General features: G+C 38.0%; 1 protein-coding gene across 1 annotated transcript; it reads left to right on the top strand.

Annotated features, from left to right (window-relative positions):
* The first annotated feature begins 5,951 nt into the window (after positions 1-5,951).
* On the top strand, positions 5,952-13,171 carry LOC113329369. Its single transcript, XM_026576248.1, has 3 exons — positions 5,952-6,010; positions 12,698-12,916; positions 12,999-13,171. Exons 2-3 carry the CDS (start codon positions 12,734-12,736, stop codon positions 13,092-13,094), a joined length of 279 nt encoding a protein of 92 aa, XP_026432033.1. The 5' UTR covers positions 5,952-6,010; positions 12,698-12,733; the 3' UTR covers positions 13,095-13,171.
* The last annotated feature ends 11,423 nt before the right edge of the window (positions 13,172-24,594 follow it).

Below are 24,594 nucleotides of genomic sequence, written 5' to 3'. Positions count from 1 at the left end.
GAGATAAATGAGTTAAGAAGGAGATTTTTGTGAAACAAAATAGTTTTGCTTGACTTCTGCTTCTGAGTTTGGATAAATAACATGGTGTTCGGATGTACACCCAGGAGTCGAAAAGCTAAAAATCAGTTTAACAATAATTTTTCAAAACGATTTCTTGAAGTAGAAAAGTCAGCTTTTTATGAAGCAAAAAGAATTTACTTATAACTTCTGCTTTTGAAACCTAAACGCGCTAAATCCCTTCTGTTTGTGCTCCTAGTATCCAACTTGTGCCTTATTTTCTTTCGGCAAAGGAAATCCCATTTGCTTATTTTTGGCTCGGTCTTTTTAAGGCCTCAACGTTCCCAAAAGATTCAATAAAAATTCGGCAGTGCTATTTGGCTCCCTAATCTCTACCTCCCTAATTATAGGGAGGTGAACAGGGAGATGGAAAATAGGGAGCCAAATAGCATTTCCGATAAAAATTGCCCTTAATATAGAATAACGATAGGAGTTCTCCCAAGTATTATTCCAGTGCTTTAAGAAAAAGGAGAAACTTCTGGAATTTTATTTCCACACCCCTTCCTCTCTTTTTATCTCGACTTAACACTCAAGAAAAATCCTTGATCTAATAAATTGATTATTTTCTTGTGTGAAAGAAAAAAAAAGAAAAAAAAAAGAAAAAAGCAATTTCTGCTTCTGATTCTTCAATTCATCTGGAAATCAAAAAGGTACATAGATATCCATGAAATTCTGTTTGATTTCTTTTCTTAGAGTGATCCTGAGCATCGAAATGTTTCTGTAAAACCTAGTTTTGTTGATTTTGGTTCTTTTTGAGGTACAACTTGATATAGATTTTCTGAGAATTACTGTAATTAAAGTTCTAAATCAGTCACTTGTGAAATTGTTTGGTGTTGAAATCTGAGTGTAATCATCTTATTTTTTTTTTTGCAATCTGTGTTATGCTTTTAATACTGTAATTGGGTTGTCACTTGCTTCCTTGTTGTTCTATTCGGTTTGTCAGGGGGATAGTTATGGGAGATTTTGTGGGAGTCCAGTGATTTTGAGAGAGAGTCCAGTGACTATTGAATGGTCTGAGAATTTTGAGAGAGAGGGGAAGAGAGTTATATTGGATGTTTTGTTGATTTCTGCATCTTCAATTGATTTGGAATACTAGTGGTAAACATATCCGTGAAATTTAGTATGATTTTTGTTATTTACTAGTGATTCTGAGAATTCAAAACTTTTCTGTAAAACCTAGTTGTTTATTTTGGTTTCATTTCTTTCTTTAGAGGGTAAATATTTTATACAGATTTTCATTGTTTTGTTGAAATCATTTGCCAATGACTCAAGATCAGGGATGTTGTTATTATTTCCAAGAGTCTCCAACCTTTCCATGTACCAATCAGCTACAAATGCTGGATTTGCACATCTGTTCTCCCCTTTAACATTTCCATTGCATGTGTGCTTTAGATTCCAACTTCTCAGAGTAAATGTAGTTCCTCCAGCCTTCATAACTCTTCCATAAATGAACATAGGACACTTGGTTTTCTGATTATGAATGCACTTCAGCCTAATCTTATAGTTGTTTGAATCACTAAACTTAACCTGATGTTTATGCTTTATACAGTAGGCTCTCAAATTCTTCTTGAATGCTTTCTTGCTGACAAACTTGCTTCCCTTCACTAGGCTATAAGGATCCACTTGTTGAAAAGTAACTCCCTCGAGGAACATCTCTTCAGATTCCTCATCCTTAAAATGTTGTGCATGGTCTTCCTCAAACTGTGTGTTATCATGAGGCTTTGAAAATTTAGGCTTTGAATATTTAGGCTCATCAGTATTGTTGCTTTCTAATACTATAAGTTCAACCCCATTAGTCTTGTTGATTTCTGATACAAATTCCCAAAAACAATAGATTCAGTTAGAGTTCAAACAAACATAACAAACAAACAAAAAACAAAAGACTACAAAACAAATGACAATTTACCTTATTCTTCTCTGTCTGAGACCAAGTCCCCATAATGGTCCTCTACAAAACCACAGAGACAAGGGCATTAGTACTAAACAAATCTAAAATCAAACCCAATAAAGTTTAAAAAAAGACAAAAGCAATGAATTACCTTCCTTGTCATTCTCAACCTCCACCTCCCCAAAGTTTGGATCACCACCATCACTTTCAGCATCATCACCATCACTTGCAGCATCATTATCATCATTTGCACCATCATCACTTCTCTCACTTACAGTACCATCTGAAAGATACCCATTCTCAACTTTTTGTAGAAACTTATTGTAACTCTTGATATATTTTTCTTCACTTTCTTTGTTTGATATATTGTTCAGGACATACTCATCATTAGGATTACATTCATCTTATTGTACATTCTTCAAGTGCAGGACATACTCATCACTTTTCTTGTACTCTTGGGCAATTGCAAACAAATCTTCCACCGCTTCTGCCTGTGTTGTAGCTTGAAACCAAAAGTCATGATTGAAATATTCCTCAAATCCAGGTATCTCATTAACTTGTTCAGCTCCACCAGCATTACTTTGTTGAGTCAATTCTTCAGGTTCAGCTACACTAGCTTCCAAAACAAGATTATTCTCAGTTACACTATCTTGTGTTTGTTGAGTAAATTGTGGAATATAAACATCTTCATCAGAAACATCTTCATCATCAGCTAAATCAATGTATACTTTAGTAGGATTCTTCTTCTTGATCCTAGGTATTCTTTGACTTCTTCTTACTGTCTTGCCATCCCTAAATCTCTTTGTTACTGTCTTAGGTGATGAACCACTAGAACCAACTGGTTTAGGTGGAGTCTTAGAGACTGGCTTCTTTGGAATCACATTCTTTTTGAGTGTCATATGTGGTGGAGGAGGCTGTGAATCTGCAGTAACCTAAGATACATCTATCTCACCATTGTCATCTAGTGGCATCACTTGCAAATACAATGTAATCCAACCATGTTCATCTTGAATTGCATTTTCCCAGAAAAACCAAAACTCTTCATCATTAATGATATTTGATGGTAGGCATGGATCAACATACTATAGAAGGTCCAATATCTCCCTACTGGTTAATCTCAAGATAGGACTAATCATAGACTTTAACTGATTTATACCCATATCTTCTCTGGACAAACCCTTAAACTCAAAACATATAGCAGTGTTGATTAGATCATTCACCTTAATATCTCTGGTTGGAACCATGTCCTATTGAACCTCATTTATGACCTCTTGAACCACTTGCTTTCTACAATTAAGAACAACAAAATATATATCCGACAAATTCTAGAACCATAAAAACCCTAGAAATCAATTATCACAAAAACCATAAAAAAACCCTAGAGATCAATTTCAACTAATCATTGTCAATAAAACCCATTTTTTAAATTAAGAAACCCTAGAAAATTTTCAGCAGAAAAAATTCGAACATTAATCAACAAAAAATCTTAAACAGAGAAAATCCTAGAAATTTAAACACCGACAAACCCATGTAAAAAATCCTAATAAATCAACCTTACAAACAAAACCCATAATATGTTTATCACTGAAACGTTAAAAACAGATTAGGGTTTTTTCTTACCTATCTGTAGAACGCTTCTTCCGTCTCGGCATCTTCACCAGCAGGAAATCCTCAATTTTTTCTTCGAATCTTCACTGATTTATCTCTCTACTAAAAACCCTCTCTGAAGAACAAGAGAGAAGAAGAAACTAAATGAATCGATATCTCTCCCTGTCTTCACTTATTCCTTACACCTTCCCGCATTGTCGATAATAACAATGAAGTACTATCATTGTCATTTAATAATCCTCGAGATGTTGTGTTAGTTAGATTAGGCTTCCAGATAGAGACACATGGACATCTTATCGAGACATGTGGGCATCTTATCTAATGTGACTGACACACACACGTGTGAAGGACATTTCAGTAATCTTACCACATCCATGAGATATCGCTGCATGAGTAATTGACGATAAATTGACGAGTCAACACGATAAATGGACCGAGATAACAAAAGTGGATGGAATCCGTTTAACTTGCCTAGTTTTGCAATAAATAAAAAGACAGGCCTACAAACGAAAGTGAGGGTCCAAAACAGGCTTGTTTCTGCATATAATCCTTGTTGATTTTGCTATCATTTTGTTCTTTAGAGGTTAATATTTTATATATATTTTCAATGGGTTGCACATTGATTTAGAATCTTCTTTATCATAGTTCGAAACAATCACTTGTTTAAATGTTTGTAGTTGGAATTTGGGTGTGACTGCTTATTGATTTTGCAGTTGCGGGTTTTATATATGTTCTTATGCACTTTGGTTCACGGGGCACACCATTGTGTTGGTTGGGTGCTCTTTTTCATTCCCAATATGTTTTTAGAATGTAACTTGGGGTGTTACTTGCTTCTGCTTTACTTGGTACATGTTTCAATGTTTGTTCTGCCAGTCATCGGAGATTTTACGATACTTCAGTGCATCTGTAATTTTAGAGATTCTGGTGATTTTGAGAAAGAGTCCAGGGGGACTATGGAATAGTCTGAGGATTTTGAGAGAGATGAAGAGTCTTATTGGATCTTTTTGTTTTTTTTTTCGTTTGATTGTTTACGGGTTTCAATGCTTAAATTTGAACAGTATTGAGGATGGAATATATGATATTTTGCTACAATCTAGTCCGATATGGAGAAAATGAGTTATCATTCTACTGAGTTATAATGGTATAAATCTCATGTCACTTAGTAGGCTTTCTGTCTGTCTTTAAGATCTTTTCTCAAATGCATAGGCATAGCAATGTTAATGCTTGTCTATTCATAGGTTTTTCAGTATGCTATCTAATTCATATGTTTTAAACTTCAAGCAACACTTTCACTTAATGATCTAAATTTCGTTCTTTAGAGGTAAATAATTGATATAATTTTTAATCCAGTTGCACTTTGATTTAGAGTTTTCTTTATTATAGTTCAAAACAGTCACTTGTGAAATTGTTTCTAGTTAGAAATTTTGGTGCGACTGCTTATTGTTTTGCAATTAAGCGTTTTATACTTTTATTATATAGTTCAAGAAGTCACTTGTGAAATTGTTTGTAGTTGAAATTTGGATGTGTGACTGGTTATTGATTTTGCAATTGGGGTTTTATACCATTTTGTTGGGTGGTATTTTCATTCCCAATATGTTAGTATGATTTTTAGAATGTAATTGAGGGTGTTACTTGCTTTTCCATTACTTAGTGCATGTTCCAATGTTTGTTCTGTTATCCACGGGAGATCTTAAGATACTTTAGAGTAGTTGTGATTTTAGGTACTATTCTGATGATTTTGAGAGGGAGTCATGGGACAATGTTGTAGTCTTAAGATTTTGGGAGTTAGGGAGAGTTTTATTCGATATTTTTGTTTCTTTCCATGTGTTTGTTTGTGTTTTTTTTAATGTGATAGGATTGCATTGAGTCATCTAAGGGTGATCAAAGCTTGAATTGAGCAGTTTGGGAGATGGAATAAATGAACTCGTAGTAATCTAGTCTGATATGGAGATAAATGAGTTAAGAAGGAGATTTTTGTGAAACAAAATAGTATTGCTTGACTTCTGCTTCTGAGTTTGGATAAATAACATGATGTTCGGATGTACACCCAGGAGTCGAAAAGCTAAAAATCAGTTTAACAATAATTTTTCAAAACGATTTCTATAAACAGAAAAGTCAGCTTTTTATGAAGCAAAAAAATTTTACTTATAACTTCTGCTTATGATATCTAAACGCGCTAGAACACTTGTGCTTGTGCTCCTCCTAGTATCCAACTTGTTCCTTGTTTTTTTCGGCAAAGGGAAATCCCATTTGCTTATTTTGGGGCTCGGTCTTTTTAAGGCCTCAATGTTCCCAAAAGCTTCCATAAATATAGAATAACGGTAGGAGTTGCCATTATTCCAGTGCCTTTAAGAAAAATTCTTGATTCTTTTATTGTGTGAAAGAAAACAAAATAAAAAAAAGAAGATAAAAGGAATTTCTGCTTCTGATTCTTCAATTCATCTGGAAATCAAAAAGGTACTTACATATCCATGAAATTTCTGTTTGATTTCTGTTATTTATTGAACTATAGTGATTCTGAGCATCGAAATGTTTCTGTAAACCTGGTTTTGTTGATTTTGGTTCTTTTCGAGGTATAACTTGATATAGATTTTCCATTTGATTGAAAATTTACTGTAATTAAAGTTCTAAATCAGTCACTTGTGAAATTATTTGGTGTTGAAATCTGAGTGTGATCATATTGGGAGATAAGTATGTGTTTGGGCTCAATACTATGCCTTGAGACCCACGTTATCAGTCTGGATTCTAAGACCCAAGTGGTCAGCCCATGTAGAGGGTATGTCCATGTGAGTAGCAATCTTGAGACCCACGTATTTAGTCTCAAGTCGGTGTCTAGGGTTAGTGTCTTGAGTAACAAGTTTGTGTCTTGTGAAACAAGTTGGGTCTTGTATAAGAGTTACGAGATTGATGAATGAATAAACAGAGAAAGAAATTATACCAAAACTTAACATGGCATCAAGAGCCAGTTGAGAACCTAAAAGAAAACGATGGGTGGTGAAGTAGAATAATCAACCAAAGGGAAAAATATAGATTGTGATATGCAGAAGAAGAATCCAGTTTACCATCTGGGGTCGAGTGATGGTCCAGGCATTATCATCACGCCGATCGTTCTAAAGGGAACTAACTATGATGAATGGACTAGAGCCGTAAGAAGATCATTGATAGCTAAAAGGAAGTTTGGTTTTGTTGATGGAACAATCACAAGACCTGAAGATAGTGACCAGTTGGAAGAGTGGATTGTTGTCCAGTCAATGCTTGTCTCATGGATTAGCAAAACGTTAGAGTCATCAATAGGATCGAGTTTGGGAGACTATGATAATGCAAACTTGCTGTGGACACACTTGAAGAGAAGATTCTGCGTTGTAAGTGGAACAAGGATCTGTCAGCTGAAGGCTTCTTTGAGTGAGTGCAAACAAAAGAAAGCAGAAGGCGTAGCTGATTATTTTGGGAGATTGAACAAGATATGGGATGAGATGGTCACATACATGAAGGTACCTCAGTGCAAGTATGGTAATTGCACTTGTAATATCGCAACACAGGTCAGTATGTTAAGAGAAGAAGACTTCCTGCATTATTTTTTAATTGGATTAGATTCTGTGTATAGTTCCTTGCGTGAACAACTGTTGGATAGAGACCCGTTTCCATCAACAGATGTAGCATACCAGACAATGGTGAATTCGAAGCGTCTGAGAATAGGAGACGTAGCTATGTCAATAGATGTACATGACAATGTGATGGCATTCAGGGTACAATCTGATCATCGTCAACTCAACAATACATATGATCCTACCAAGCATTGCAAGCACTGTACCAGAGATGGGCACTCGAGGATGGGTGTTTTCAGCGTATTGGATACCCTGAATATGGGGAGACATACCTAGAGGCGGAAGAAGATATGGTCGAGGAGGCAGATCCAGTGGTAGAGGACGTGGTGGCACTAACTTTACCAATGGAAGAGGTGGTAAATGATATGGAACTGGCAACCAGGTTCGTGCGCATAACCTTAATATATCAGAAGCAAGGCAGTCAGGTGGAGCGTACTCATCAGAAGGGTCAGGTTTGATCAGAGTTACAGCAACACAGCTTCAACAGGTGCTTGAGTTTTTAAACTCAAGAAAGTCCACGTCTCAGCTCCAAGGTAAGAAGAATAAAACTGTTTGGATTGTAGACACGGGAGCTACAAACCATGTCACGTATAAAAGAGATGACATGATAGAGATGAAAAATATTAAGGCATGCACTATTGGACTTCCAGATGGGAAGTATGCACTCTCTGAGAAAATAGGAACCGTTATCCTTCTTAGGGGTTTGAGACTAGAGAATGTGCTTTATGTGCCTCAGATAACCTGTAACTTAATTTCAGTTACACATCTTATTGATGAGATGAGATGTATTATCCAATGTACTAACAATTTATGTCTTATACAGGACCGGTTGACGAGGAGGATGATTGGAGTGGCTGAGAGACAAGGTGGACTATATATTTTCTGTGGTGTGCCTCAAGTTGAAGTTATGGCTGTGAGTGAAGATACATATGATCTGTGGCATCGATGTATGGGATATCCTTCATAGAAAGTTTTATAAAAGTTACAAGGAGTGAGTAGGTTAATAAAGAAGAATAATGATGCTTGTGATATTTGTCCACGAGCAAAACATCATAGGAGTAGTTTTGCTAGCAGTCTCAGTAAATCTAGTTGTATTTTTGAGTTGGTTCATATAGATTTATGGGGTCCTTATAAGACTCAGTCATCTTGCGGAGCTCATTATTTTTTGACAATAGTAGATGATTTTTTAAGAGGGGTGTGGATTTATTTGCTTCGAAACAAAACTGAAGTTGAATAGACATTTCTTAACTTCATTGCTCTTGTGAAACGTCAGTTTAGTAAAGAAATCAAAATTGTTAGAAGTGATAATGGAACTGAGTTTAATGCATTGCGTGGATACTTTCGTACTAATGGGATAGTTTTTGAGACATCTTGTGTAGGTACACCACAATAGAATGGAAGAGTTGAGAGAAAACATCAACATATAATGAATGTGGCAAGGGCTCTGAGATTTCAAGCCAATTTTCCAATAAGGTTTTGGGGGGAATGTGCATTGACTGCTGCGTACTTAATTAATCGTACGCCTACACCTATTCTAAATAATAAAACTCCATATGAAATTTTGTTTGGAAAACAGCCTCCATATCATCAGTTGAAGGTGTTTGGATGCTTGTGCTATGTGCATGATCAAAGTAGTAAAGGGGATAAGTTCGCGAGTAGAGGAAGAAGGCGTGTCTTTCTTGGATATCTGTTTGGTAAAAAGGCATGGCAAGTATATGATTTAGACACGAGACAATTTCGGGTGTCAAGAGATGTAAAGTTTTATGAACATCAGTTTCCGTATAAGAATGATATGCATGGTGTATCGAATAAGAAGGATCAGTCGAATTCAGGCGTTGATGATGCGTCTTCTGAGACTGACATGCATGGTACTTCAGCTGAGACGGTTCAGTCCAGTCCTGTTGCGTGCTGGAGCGATGATGAAGACAGGGAAGAAGAAATAATAGCACCTCACGGCGATGAGATGGATCTGCCTGGTGCTTCAACTGAGACCGACGGTGCTGGTGCTTCAACTGAGATCGAAGGTGCTGGTGCTTCAACTGAGACCGACGGTGCTGGTGCTTCAACTGAGACTGAAGGTGCTGGTGCTTCGACTGATACCGAAGGTGCAGTTGACAGAGTACAACACGATACTCCGAAACAACATGAAGAAAATGTTGCTCCGAGCAATGATGTAACAGTTGAAGGTGAGATGGGTAAAGGAAAGCGTCCGAAGATTCCTTCTAGTAGAATTAAAGGATTTGTGACGCACACCATTCGAGAAAATAGTCCACCTCATCCTCATTCCACACAATCATCATCCTCAGGTACGCCTTATCCTTTGACATATTATGTTAGTTGTGAAAAATTTTCTGTCGTGCATAGGAAATATCTTGCAGCTATAACAGCAGGGTCTGAACCACGCAACTTCAAAGAAGCTATGAAGCATTCAGGGTGGCGAAAAGCCATGGAAGCAGAAATCCGAGCTTTGGAAGAAAAAGGTACATGGGAATTGCAAGAATTGCCGCCGGGCAAGAAAGCCCTAGGGAGTAAATGGATTTACACAGAAAAGTATGATGAAAATGGGAAGTTGGTACGGCTAAAAGCAAGATAATTTTTGGAAATCATCAAGTTGAAGGATTGGATTACAAAGATACATTTGCACCAGTAGAAAAAATGACAACGGTACGTACTTTTCTAGCTGTTGCTGCAGTTAAACATTGGGAAGTACATCAGATGGATGTGCATAATGCATTTCTTCATGGAGATTTGGAGGAAGAGGTGTATATGAAGATACCACCTGGATTTGCCAAAGGTAATCCTAATATGGTGTGTAAAATGAAGAAATCATTATATGGTTTAAAACAGGCTCCTCGTTGTTGGTTTGCCAAACTATCAATAGCCTTGAAGAAATACAGTTTTCGGCAGGCATACTCAGACTACTCTCTTTTTACTATGACCAAGGGGAAAATGCAGCTTAATGTTTTGGTGTATGTAGATGATTTGATTGTTGCAGGGAATAATCTAGTGGAGATTAATAAATTTAAATCATACTTGGGACAATGTTTCAAGATGAAAGATTTGGGAAAATTGAAATATTTTCTGGGCTTGGAGATAGCTCGCAGTAAACAGGGTTTTTATATATGCCAACGGAAATATGCATTGGATATTATCATGGAAACGGGTTTATTAGGAGCAAAACCTGCAGAGTTTCCAATGGAGACTAATCATCGACTTGCTTTGGCGAAGGGAGACTTGTTCAATGATGTGGATAAATATAGAAGACTAATTGATAGACTGATTTATTTGTCAGTAACCAGACCCGATCTTACTTACTCAGTGCATACGCTGTCTCAGTTTATGCAACAACCGCGAATAGAGCATTGGGAAGCAGCACTTCGTGTGGTTAGGTATTTGAAAAAGAATCCTGGGCAAGGTATTTTGTTGCGCTCTGATAGTACTCTAAGTTTACAAGGGTGGTGTGACTCAGATTGGGCAAGTTGTCCTTTGACTAGACGTTCTTTGACAGGATGGTTTGTTCTTCTTGGGAATTCACCGGTGTCTTGGAAGACAAAGAAGCAAAAAACTGTATCTCGTAGCTCAGCTGAAGCAGAATACAGGTCCATGGCGGCAGCTACATGTGAGTTGAAGTGGTTGAAACAATTACTTGGTGATTTGGGGGTTCGTCATACGCATGGAATGAGGCTTCTTTGTGATAGTCAGTCAGCATTATATATTGCTCAGAATCCAGTTTTTCATGAACGAACCAAACATATAGAGGTGGACTGTCATGTTGTCAGGGATGCTATACTAAAGCAGATTATATCACCCTCTTACACTCCTACAGCGGTGCAATTGGCAGATATATATCTTCACCAAATCCTTAGGGAAAGCTCAATTTCAAGGTCTTTTGTCCAAAATGGGCATTTGTGACCTGCATGCTCCGTCTTGAGGGAGGGTATTGGGAGATAAGTATGTGTTTGGGCTCAAGACTGTGCCTTGAGACCCACGTTATCAGTCTGGATTCTGAGACCCAAGTGGTCAGTCCATGTAGGGGGTCTGTCCATGTGAGTAACAATGTTGAGACCCACGTATTAGTCTCAAGTCGGTGTCTAGGGTTAGTGTCTTGAGTAACAAGTTTGTGTCTTGTGAAACAAGTTGGGTCTTGTATAAGAGTTACGAGATTGATGAATGAATAAACAGATAAAGGAATTATACCAAAACTTAACAGATCAGCTTATTTTTGTTTTGCAATTTGGGGATTTGTTTATATTAGTTTTCTTGGCATTTATTCTTCTATATTATCTAGTTTTCATAAGGTGCTCTTTTCATCCCCAATCTGTGTTATGCTTTTAAGAATGTAATTGGGTTGTCACTTGCTTCCTTGTTGTTCTATTGGGTTTGACATGGGGATAGTTGTGGGAGATTTTAAGGTATTATAGTGTAGTTGTCATTCTAGGGATTTTGAGGGAGTCTGGTGATTTTGAGAGAGAGTCCAGTGACTATTGAATGATCTGAGAATTTTGAGAGAGAGAGGGGAAGAGAGTTTTATTGGATATTCTATTGATTTCTGCATCTTCAATTGATCTGGAATACTAGAGGTAAACATATCCATGAAATTTAGTATGATTTTTGTTATTTACTAGTGATTCTGAGCATTCACAAGTTTTCTGTAAAACCTAGTTGTTGATTTTGGTTTCATTTCTTTCTTTAGAGGTGAATATTTGATACAGATTTTCAGAAAGTCACCTCTGAAGTTGTTTGTAGTTTAAATTTGACCGTGGCTGCTTATTGATTTTGCAATTGTGGGGGTTTTATATATGTTCCTACGGGGCATTGTTTGTTGCACCATTGTGTTGGTTTGGTGCTCTTTTCATTCCCAATCTGGTAGTATGTTTTTAGAATGGTAACTGGGGGTGTTACTTGCTTCTGGTTACTTAGTGAATGTTTCAATGTCTGTTCTATTTTAGTGTAGTTGTGATTCTATGGATTTTGAGTGAGGTCTGGTGATTTTGAGAGAGAGTCCAGGGACTATGGAGTAATAATCTGAAGATTTTGAGAGAGAGGGAGAGTCTTCCTGGATCTTTTTGTTTTTGTTTGTTTGATTGTTTGTTGTTATTCTTATGTAATATGATTGCATTGAGTCATCTGGGGGAAATCAGTGCTTGAATTTGAACACTTAGGGGGATGGGATGGAATAGATGAATATGCAATAATCTAGTCTGATATGGAGTTAGCATTCTACTGAGTTATACTGGTATAAATTATCTCATGTTACTTAGTAGGCTGTCTATCTTTAAGATCTTGTATCACCTAACTCCCTTACAACCGTTAGAACGTAAATAACCAAGTATAATAGAGTGTGTCTGAGAGAACAGACTATAACATGATGGTTTGATAGTTTCATATGATAGCAGTGTGATATTGCTTGTTCATTCATAATTTTGTAGCATAATTCAGATCCTTGGCTATGTTTTCGTGTTATGCTTGAAGTAGCTATCTAATTCGTTGTTTTAAACTTTGAAGATCTAAAATTTTGCTTATTTTCTCATTCCTGAAGTGATAAAAACCCCTTCATATTAAAGTATTTTCAGCAATGGTGTCTCAACAAGACCAACCCCAAGTACCGCCTTCTCCAACACCCAAACCAGCCTCTTCATGTCGAAAGAAGAAGTCTGAGGGAGCCAGTTTCGTTGCTGATATGAGGGAGCACGTTGATGAATTTTTTAGCGCTTCCATGGATGAACACAAAACCTGCTTCAAGAAGACCATTGAGAAGGTTAGTAGTTGATAGGAAAGTGATCTATCTTCTCCGTCCCTCTCTCTCTCTCTCTGTCTAATTGTATATTTGTGTATTTCAGATGTTTGGGATGTCAAAGATTGTTGCAGAAAAGAACTCACTTAGTGTTAAAGAAGTTGAAAGCTCCCTTCCTCTTAAGACAACTGTTACCGAATAGAAGTGGCAAGCTTTTGACAGAGGGATATGGCATGATAGGCTTAGGGATTTTACAGGGTAAGCAAAACTGTTGCGCAACTATTTTCTGGTGCTTTTAATATTGATATATATTGACATCTTATTTGCCTGTAATTGAAAACACAACTCATTTGCAAGATTTATACATGAATTTAAAAGTTTCGTAAAATATGGGTTTCTATTTAATGTGATTTCCAGTTTATCAGAATGAATTCGTAATTATTGTCTGACCATTTACTCTTTGTGAGTTATGTTATACGAAGGAAAGTAAAATATACAAAAGCTTCTGTAACTCAAGTTGTTAAAAACCAACTGGGACTAGCCCAGCTGGCTAGGGGTCGAACTCCCAGGTTATACAAGTTCGACTAAAAAAATAAATAAATTCACTTTTAGAATTCTGATTATGAAACGACAGGCGGATAGTAGCCCAAACTAATACTATCTATCCTCGAAGACATCCCATCCACCTTTAGCTATGAATGTCTCAGGGCACTCTCTGATTTGTGTCCTAATGTCACTCCAGTTTGGCCTTAAATTGTTCACGTAGTACTTCACGTCTTTCCTGTTCAGACGATCTTTTATGCCAGCAAGAAAATCGAAGGGAATCGAGCCGAGTTGAAGAACATCACGCTCCAAGTCTCTAAATACGACTGTCATTTCAGTTTCATCAAGTCCAACGCGCGCCAGGTTAACAATCTCGATGTCCCATAGTGGGACCACAAGGTAAGGTGCTTCTTTGAGCACAACCAGGTTATAACGAGTCAGGGCACAGATAGTTGGCGCACCTGTGGGGAGATAAGCAGCATCAAATTTGAACTCTTCTAGCGCCTGAAATTTTACACATATATAAGGCAGTCCAGTCTTGACAGCAGACTGAGTTTCTTGAACTTTGTGGACGAATTTTTTTAATTCTTTGTTACGGCTGCTGCTGCTGCTAAACCTGGGTTTCCTAATGTTAAACCTGCTGGTAAACCTGGTTTTCCTAATCTTATCTGAATCCTTATCAGATGTCACCTTTAGCACCAAGAGGAACTGGATATCCTTTGTCTCTGTATTTCTGATCTTGACGGGGTGCTTCAAGTGGAATTGCATGAGAGGCGGCTCCCTCCCGTTTCCAAGTTGATAGAATTACCATTCTACATTTCTATGCATGAAAACTTGATCGCAATCACCATGATCTGAGTATGTGAACCCGTTTACATGAGCCTCAATGGTGCCGGTGCCGGAATGTTGTGTTTTCCCTTGGCCGAAAAGGAGTATGACGTTATATATCCTCTCAACCCAACACTCATCAACACTCAACGTTATAAACATCAATTGACGTTGTGAGCGGTATAGGATCCATCCTATGGATTCTGCCAGAACTATCTATTATACTAGGCTGACCTTTACATCTCTCGGCAGTTTCTGTCCTTAACAAGTGACCAAGTCTTGCCTGATTAATGATTCGAGCCACCTCCTCCGAATCGTGATTCACAAGTGTGCTGGGAACAGAATTTCCAATTCGCTCCGAGGATTCGCAGATCTCCATTGCAAAGAAGAGATGCAGCAAAATCTACGAGTATTCAACAACTTCACAAGCAATATAGTTAAATAAATCAGAAGAGAAAATTAGTGTAAATAAATCACAACTCAAAGGGATCTCGCTCTCAACAGACGGTTACAGCTTAGAAGGGGAACCGAAAAGAAGGAATTTTTATATATGCTCGCTAACTGTGTAGTTTCCTAACTGGAGTCCAATCGTCTACCGATTTTGCTACTTAAACCGCAGGGTGACAGCGGATTTGCAGTTAAGAAAAGAACTAATCGGAAAAAGGAAGAGGGAACCATAAGAAGTATGGCGTATGTTTGTAACGGAGAAGGAAATCCTATTAACAAGACAAAAAATATAGCCCAACCTCGCAAGAGCAATCGTTGTGATTTTGGAGCAGCATATGTATATCCTATGCCATTTCCTCTGCAAAAGCAGGCGCAGACCCCTAGTCTCACCATGGCAGTACTATGAAGGAATCCATAATTTTGGAGCAGCATATGTAGATCGTCCCTTACATGAATCAAATCGAGCTTTCACTCCAACTGCATCGCAGAGACCTTCCAGCCAGGGGTTTATCGAAAGGCAGAGTTAGATTCCATGTGAAAGTGTATTTTGTGTTTTTTTCATTTTGTTCATTATGTGTATGCTTCGTTATTTGCGAGGAGAATTAGTATTTCCTTTCGTTACACTGTTTTGTGCATTTTGGAACAAGTATGGGATCTTCTATTGCTGACATTAACTATGCATACGGCTCTATTTTAAATCTTTATTCCTGCCCAATTTTAAATCTTTATTCCTGCATCATAAAGTCGTCACCGATCATAATAATCACTGTAGTACTACCTTACATTTTGAATCAATCTTTATTCCTCACTACAAAACAGGTGGCTTCTAGGGACGGCCATTTTTTCAAAACCGTCCCTAGAGATGGTTATTTGGGACGTTCATGGTCTGACCGTCCCTATAGGTCACGGGATAATTAATTTAAGGCTATTTTAGGCCGTCCCTAAAAGAAAGTATGACAAAAAAGTATTAGTGACGGTAGAATAGGGGACGGACACAAAACCGTCACAAATGCTTTTTGGGACGGTTTTAGGGTTTTTTGGGATGCTTTTTGGCCGTCCCAAGAGACCTTCTATTTTGTAGTGCCTGCATCATAAAGTCGTCACCGATCATAATAATCACTGTAATATTTATGCTGCACATATCTAATCCATATATGTGCGGCATAAATTCTGGTCTGCAGTAGTACCATAAACTTTGCAGGAGGACTATCTAGTCTGTAGTCGACATAATCCATCTACTCAATGTTATCTGCCATAAAATTCATTTCATCAAAGAAAGAAAAAATTTACAGATTATGTGAGTAGCTTTAGTTAGTTGTCAGGTTACATTTGCAAATTAACAGCACAACTAGCCAAACTGGCCACTTCGTTCTTAGGTTACATTAGCTTTACTGAGTTTTCGCGAAAGCAGCTGCGACACCTCCCATAAGAAAATCAACATGCAAAACTGGCCAATCCTTTGTCAGCGGGTGCTTGTACAAAGACAGGCGATGCACAATGATTTATACTGTTTGGGCCACAGTCGGATGTTGAGGCTAGGTATCTTCTAAAACATCCACCCAAACTGAAACTAAATTAAGTTCATTCTCGATCCTTATCAATGGCTGAAAAATATTTCACAGGAGTCAAACTCAAAGCAAGTTCTCGATAGATTTAGCTTTAAAACAAGAATCAAGAATACCAATTAACGAGTATACTATACATGCTTGATAAAATTAGAGCAGTTATCAGCAAGCACAAAAACTATATCAATGTACTAAAATTATCTACTTATTAAATAATTATTCTTGAAGAAAAATGAAAAGATCCTCAATCACTAAACACGTATTGGACCCTATCTTAGGATTCCGGCTGACTATTCCATTTAGGAAACACATACTAATATGCTAAGAGCAACCACAGTCATGAGCCACACTAAAGACCAAATCCCATACTAAAAGCTAAATTAATTTAGCCTTTTTTGAGGTGCACCATAGCGAGAGGCGACTAAAATATAGTCTGACGGACCTTATACCATATTACCATCGCTTGAAACTGGACGCACGTATTACGGTCGTTTTGTTGATGAGGCGTGTTTATTATAACCGTCTGAATGTGACGCAGGTATAGTGGGCGCTTAATGTGAGGCGTATGTATAATTCCCCATTTTGGGACCAAATTTGGGTATAGTCCCCAAATTTAGTCGTGACTGTGGTTGCTCTAAGGGAACAACTCCAATGAGTTTAATACCCTTCTTGTGCTCGACAACTGATACACAAGAAGGGTAGTACTTAGCAATGTCAACAGTCTACCAAATCTGCAAAAGAAGTCGGAAGAAAACAACATACAAATCAGATCAACTGCTTTCCTAGCTAATGCACATATACTGCCAAAGACTCTACCTGGGATACTAAATTCATAATTATTAAATCATAAGGATACTAAATTCATAATTATTATGCCTACACTACCTTTATCGTCCATCTCGAATCCACCAACCAAACAGGAGAAAAATGATCACCCAAATATGCATGGCAGGCTAAGTTTATGATTGTCATCATGTATGAAAGAACTACATCGATTCATCAACAAAATAGGGATCAAAGATACAATACAGTCGACGAAATATTCATATCGTCGCATCTACAGGGGACTAGCTAAATGTATGCAACATATACTAAGCTCAGTCAACTACTTCTACATGATAGGAAATCAATAGGATCAATGAGAATGGTACATACAATCAATAATTAAATAAGGTACTAATGCAAACAAATGCTAGTCATTTCCATTTTTAAAATCTATGCACATCAGATCATTAATCAGATATTACCAGTACAAATCAAAGTAAGTCTAAATCAAATTAATTCGATCCTCAGATCTATATTAATGAAAACTCTAACGAAAACTCCACAAATTTAAAGTTCTCCCAACTCATAACACTTAACTTAGATCGTAATAAGCCTCTCGAGATGGTGCAGAACAAAAAGATTCAACCAAATACTTAGGACACAGTAATCAAATAAACCTACTAAGAAAATATGTGAAGTCTACCACTGAATCGTAAATAGAAATATTACAGTAATTAGATCTGATACTGTCAAGAATTTGATATTATATCTTTTTATTAACTTGTTCCCTTTTACAATACGATCATACATATATATATGTGATTCATATTTAGGGAAGAAATAACTTCCTAACACGACTCTACCTCTTGACTAATATAAAGAGTCCTAATCAAAGTACATTCCTAAACAGTCTCGGATACTCGGATTTGTTACCGTCTTTAGAAGTCTCAAATATAAGACTTTCCTAAACAGTCTCTAGGAGACGTACTTAACTGAGACTTTCCTAATCAGTCTCAGTCACGTGTCTCAATACCCCCCCTCAAGACGGAGCATGCAGGTCACAAATGCCCATCTTGGATAAATTAGCATGGAACTGAGCTTTTCCCAACGACTTTGTGAATATATCCGCCAACTGCATTGTGGTAGGAGTATAAGAAGGTAGAATAATCTTTTGTATTACCGCATCCCTTACCAGATGACAGTCCACTTCAATGTGTTTTGTTCTTTCATGAAAAACAGGGTTCTTCGCAATATATAAAGCTGATTGACTATCGCAAAGAAGATTCATCGCTTGTGGATGATAAACTCTCAAATCACTGAGTAATTGTTTCAACCATTTTAATTCACATGTAGCCGCCGCCATGGAACGATATTCCGCTTCAGCCGAGCTACGAGACACAGTTGGTTGCTTCTTAGTCTTCCAAGATACTGGCGAATCTCCAAAACAAATAAACCATCCTGTCAGTGAACGCCTAGTTAAAGGACAACTTGCCCAATCTGAATCACACCAACCTCTCAAGGTTAAACTACTATCAGAGCGCAACAGAATTCCTTGTCCAGGATTCTTTTTCAAATATCTAACCACACGAAGTGCTGCTTCCCAATGCTCCATTCTTGGTCGTTGCATAAACTGAGACAAGATATGCACTGAGTAAGCAAGATCTGGTCTGGTGACAGATAAATAGATCAAACGTCCAACCAATCTTCTATACTTTTCTACATCACAAAGCAAATCTCCTGTTGCTAAAGCAAGACGATGATTGGTTTCAATAGGAAATTCTGCAGGTTTCGCACCCAATAAACCTGCCTCCATTATAATATCCAACGCATATTTCCTCTGGCATATATAGAAACCTTGTTTACTACGAGCCACTTCCAAACCTAGGAAGTATTTTAATTTTCCTAAATCTTTCATCTTAAAACATTGACCCAAGTACGCTTTAAATTGTGTAAGCGCAACTAGATCATTCCCTGCAATAATTAAATCATCAACATACACCAGCACATTAAGTTGCATCTTCCCCTTCATCATAGTAAAAAGAGAATAATCTGAGTACGATTGCCGAAACCCATAATTCTTCAATGCAGTTGATAGCTTCGAAAACCAACACCGCGGTGCTTGTTTTAGACCATACAACGATTTCTTCATCTTACACACCATATTCGGATTACCCTTAGCAAATCCTGGTGGTATTTTCATATATACTTCCTCTTCCAAATCTCCATGTAGGAACGCATTATGCACATCCATCTGATGCACATACCACTGTTTAGCTGCAGCTACAGCCAAGAACATACGAACCGTTGTCATCTTTGCCACTGGTGCAAATGTCTCATTGTAATCTAATCCTTCAACTTGATGATTTCCAAAAATCACAAGTCTCGCCTTTAGACGTACTAAATTCCCGTTTTCATCATATTTTTCCGTATATATCCACTTACTTCCTAAAGCTTTCTTACCAGGTAGCAGTTCTGTTAGATCCCATGTGCCTTGTTCTTCTAAGGCCCGTATTTCTTCCGCCATTGCTTTCCTCCAGCCTGGATGTTTCATTGCCTCTCTGAAATTCCTTGGCTCAGACTTTGCCGATATTGCAGCAATATAATTTTTATGCATGTCCGAAAACCTGTCACAACTAACAAAATATGTCAAAGGATAGGGTGTACCTGAGGATGATGACTGTGATGATTGAGAGTGAGATGGACTATTTTCTCTAATGGTGCATGTCACAAAACCTTTAAGCCTACTCGAGGGAATCTTCTGACGCTTCCTCTTTCCTAAATCTTCATTCACAACAGCAGCATCCGTAGATGGTTCATCATTATTCTCAACAGCTGAATTCTGTGACGCTGTAGGCTGACGCAGAACCGTGACATCCTCAGCAGGTGCCGCAGTTTGTACTGCGATATCTCCATCTATCTGTCGCTGTTTTCCTGCAGTTTCTTCACCACCAGCAGACATACACTCTTCATCATCACTCCACTCTTCACCATTACGATCAGTCTCAGCTGTAGTCCCGGCAACATCAGTCGCTATATGACTTCTAGAGCTCCTCATAATGTCCGTCTCCACTGTTTTACCATTCAACTCAGTCTTAAATGGAAATTGTGTCTCACAAAATTTCACATCTCGTGACACCATAAATTTTCTTGTGTCTAGATCATAAACTTGCCATGCCTTCTTACCATATGGGTAGCCAAGAAACACACACCTCCGTCCTCGACTAGAAAACTTATCTCCTTTACTATTTTGATCATGTACATATCACAAGCACCCAAACACCTTCAACTGTTTATATATAGGTGGTTTTCCAAACAATACTTCATATGGTGTTTTATTATTTAGGATAGGTGTAGGCGTACGATTTATCAAGTATGCTGCTGTCAATGCACACTCTCCCCACAACCATTTCGGCAAGCTTGCTTGAAATCTTAAGGCCCTTGCTACATTCATTATATGTTGATGTTTTCTCTCCACTCTTCCATTTTGTTGAGGAGTACCTACACATGACGTCTCAAAGACTATTCCATAAGTCTTAAAATAACCACGCAATGCATTAAATTCCGTTCCATTATCACTTCTAACAATTTTAATATCTTTGTTAAATTGACGCTTCACAAGAGCAACAAATTCACGAAATTTTGATTCAACTTCTGTTTTATTCTGAATTAAATAAATCCAAACACCTCTTGAATAATCATCCACTATTGTTAGAAAATATTGAGCTCCACATGATGAAGGGATCTTATAAGGACCCCATAAATCTGTGTGAACTAAATCAAAAATACAATCTGATTTACTCAAACTACTAGAAAAACTGCTTCTATGATGCTTTGCCCGAGGACAAATATCACAAGCATCATTATTCTTTTTGATTAATCTACTCACACCTTGCACCTTCTGCAAAACTTTCTCTGAAGGGTGTCCCATACGTTGATGCCACAACTCATATGTATCTTCACGCACAGCCATAACTTCAACATGCGGTACACCACGGAAAATATATAGTCCACCTTGTCTCTCAGCCACTCCAATCATCCTCCTCTTAGACCGGTCCTGTATAAGACATAATTTGTTAGTACACTGAAGAATACAACTCATCTCATCAATAAGTTGTGTGACTGAAATTAGGTTGCAGGTTATCTTAGGCACATAAAGCACGTTTTTAAGTTTCAATCCACCAGGAAGAATCACTGTTCCTGTTTTCTCAGAGGATGCATACTTTCCATCAGGCAATCCAACTGAACATGCCCTAATATCTCTTACATTTATCATGTTAAGAAGTTCATACGTAACATGGTTTGTTGCTCCTGTGTCAACAATCCAAGACGTTTCATTCGTTTTACCTTGTAGATGAGAACCCGACTTTCTTGAGTTCAAAAACTCCATCACCTGTTGTACTTGTGCAGCTGTTACTCCTACTAGACATGCTTCATCAGCTGATGACGTACCAGCACTATCTTTTGCTGCCGAAACTTGCAGGTTATGAGCACGGACAGGATTCCCTCCTTGTCCTCTACCTCCTCTACCATCACGTCCTCTTCCTCCAGTTCTTCCTCCTCTGCCATTCTTTGGTCTGTCTCCCCACCATTCTGGATATCCAATGATTTTAAAACACCCATCATCTGAGTGTCCTTGTCTGCTGCAAGTTTTGCAGTACTTGGTGGGATCATAAGCGCTATTAAGTAGGCGTTGATCAGCTTGCACTTTGAAGGCCATAATATTCTCTTGCATCTCTGTAGGTACTACTCCATCTCCAATCTTTAGGCGTTCTGAGTTCACAATGGCTTGATATGCAACATCTACAGACGGCAGTGGTTCCCTTGCAAGTAATTGTTCACGCAAAGAACTGTATACAGAATCTAACCCAATCAGAAAATAGTGCAAGAAATCTTCTTCTCTTAACATACTTACCTGAGATGCGATATTACATGTACACTGTCCACACTTGCATTGCGGTATCTTCATATAAGTCACCATCTCATCCCATATTTTGTTCAATCTGCCAAAATATATAGCAACTCCCTCTGTTTTCTTCTGTTTGCATTCACTTAAAGATGCTTTTAGTTGACATATTCTTGTTCCACTAACAACACAAAATCTTCTCTTCAGGTGTGCCCATAATAGACTTGCATCCTCATAATCTCCCAGGGTTGATCTTACCGACAATTCCAACGTGTTACCAATCCATGACACCAACGTTGATTGCACTGCTATCCAATCTTCTAACTGATCCGGGTCTTCAGGTCGCTTGATGGTTCCATCAATGAAACCATATTTTCTCTTGGCTATCAGCGATCTTCTTATGGCTCTAGCCCATTCATCATAATTATTCCCTCTCATAACTATTGGAGTTATGATAGTTCCTGGTCCATCACTCGATCCTAGATGATATACAGGATTCTTCTTCTGCGTATCATATTCCATCACCTTCCCTTTTGACGATTCAATCTCATTAACCATCTCTATTTTATTTATTATTATTTTTTTTTTTTAGGTTTCAAAACTGGCTCTCGATGCCATGTCAAGAATTTGATATTATATCTTTTTATTAACTTGTTCCCTTTTACAATACGATCATACATATATATATGTGATTCATACTTAGGGAAGAAATAACTTCCTAACACGACTCTACCTCTTGACTAATATAAAGAGTCCTAATCAAAGTACATTCCTAAACAGTCTCGGATACTCGGATTTGTTACCGTCTTTAGAAGTCTCAAATATAAGACTTTCCTAAACAGTCTCTAGGAGACGTACTTAACTGAGACTTTCCTAATCAGTCTCAGTCACGTGTCTCAATAGATACATAATACTAGAATTAAATTATCAGATCAATACTCGAGTGTAAATCGAACAAAAAGATTTCAGTATCTTCGAGTTTTGAACTCCTATTAATGGACAGAAAGATTTTTACCTCAGAGTTAAAATTAGGTTATCAACTTTGCTTCTATCCTCTCGCTGCTCGAATAGGTGTGAGACAAGAAGAACAGAAAGTCTGAGACACAGATAGTGCTGGTCTTTGGAACTACCGATATAGAACTCATCTGAACCGTCGGGTACATCCAACGGAAGTAAGAATTAACGAATTACCTATTCTTTTTTCTTCAAAATTAGATAAACAAAATTATGTACCACCAGTGCATCCATGAAACAACCATTTTCTGCAGTGCACTAGTTATACAACATTATCCTTCAGGAAGGACACTCCCCTTCGCAAATCTATATCAGCAACAATACAACTAAAGAAACTAGAGCAACAGAGATAATAATTTTCTACTTCTCAACTCCCTGCATTACTTCTGTACCATTCTTGACTTTCGGGATCGACCCGTGCTCTTTTCCGCATATTTTTGATATCTTCAAGTGCTCTATCGTAATCTTCCCCTTCTAAATGTGGATTGAAATGCGGATACTTGGCCAAAGTAAGACTATCCTCCAAGAAATCCCATCCACCACCAGCTAAGAACACCTCCGTGAGTTCTCTGTGAAGTCTCAACTTGTCGCTCCAGTCTGGCCTTAAAATGTTAACATAGTACTTCACGTCTGCACTGTTCAGATGATGTTTTATGCCGGTAAGAAATTTCAAGGGAATTGAGCCGAGTTGAAGAACATCACGGTCTAAGTCATTAAATACGATTCAATTCCATCTCCAAAGCACGCCAGATTAACAAACTGGATGCTCCCCAGTGAAACCACAAGGTAAGGTGGTTCTTTGAGCAGCACAACAAGGGCATAACGAGTCAGGGTACAGCTAGTTGGTGCACCTCTGGGAAGATCAGCAGCATCAAATTGGAACTCGTCTAGCGCCTGAAAATCTATAGGTGTAATAAAAGGCAGTTCAGTGTCGCAAATCCTCTGAGTTTTTTAAATCTTCGTCACGGCTGCTGCTGCTAATCCTAGTTGGCGCCAAACGGAACTGGATATCCTTTGTCTTTGTATTTCGGATCTTGATGGGGTGCTTCAAGTGGAATTGCATGAGAGGCGGCTGCATGCCGTTTCCAAGTCCGTAGAAACACCATTCTACATTATCATGCATGATAACTGTAACTTCATCCCAACGATGGTCTGAGTATGTGAACCCGTTTACATGAGCCTCAATGGTGCCGTGACGTTTTTTTCTTTGGCCGGGAAGGATTACGTATTGTTAAAGTCTGCGGGCATCCAACTCAAAACCAATTGTCACACGTGGACCTACGTACGAGTTTATCAGTCCATCGGTAAACAAGTGTACACAGGCAAGTCTGGGTCTAGGGCTTAGTTCTGATACCATGTTAAAGTCTGCGAGCATCCAACTCAAAACCAATTGGCAATGAGTGGAGCGGCCCTTTCATATTATATTTTAAGTTAATCAATTAATTCTAGCGATGTGGGACTATTGTCCTTTCACACGTATCCTGGCAACCTAGCGATCTTCATGCTTCTGCAGCACTGGCTCTGGATAAAGGTACGTTGTCATCTGTGGACCTTCGCCATAATTATCTGTTGTCCTGGACTGAATCTTGCATCTCCGGACAATAAATCTCTTCAGCGAGTGACCAAGTTTCGCCTGA

This window comes from Papaver somniferum, unplaced genomic scaffold, assembly GCF_003573695.1.
Source record: "Papaver somniferum cultivar HN1 unplaced genomic scaffold, ASM357369v1 unplaced-scaffold_116, whole genome shotgun sequence".
NCBI classification, from domain to species: Eukaryota; Viridiplantae; Streptophyta; class Magnoliopsida; order Ranunculales; family Papaveraceae; genus Papaver; species Papaver somniferum.
Note: the sequence above shows the minus strand (reverse complement) of the source record. Positions and strands in the feature narration are given on the sequence as shown.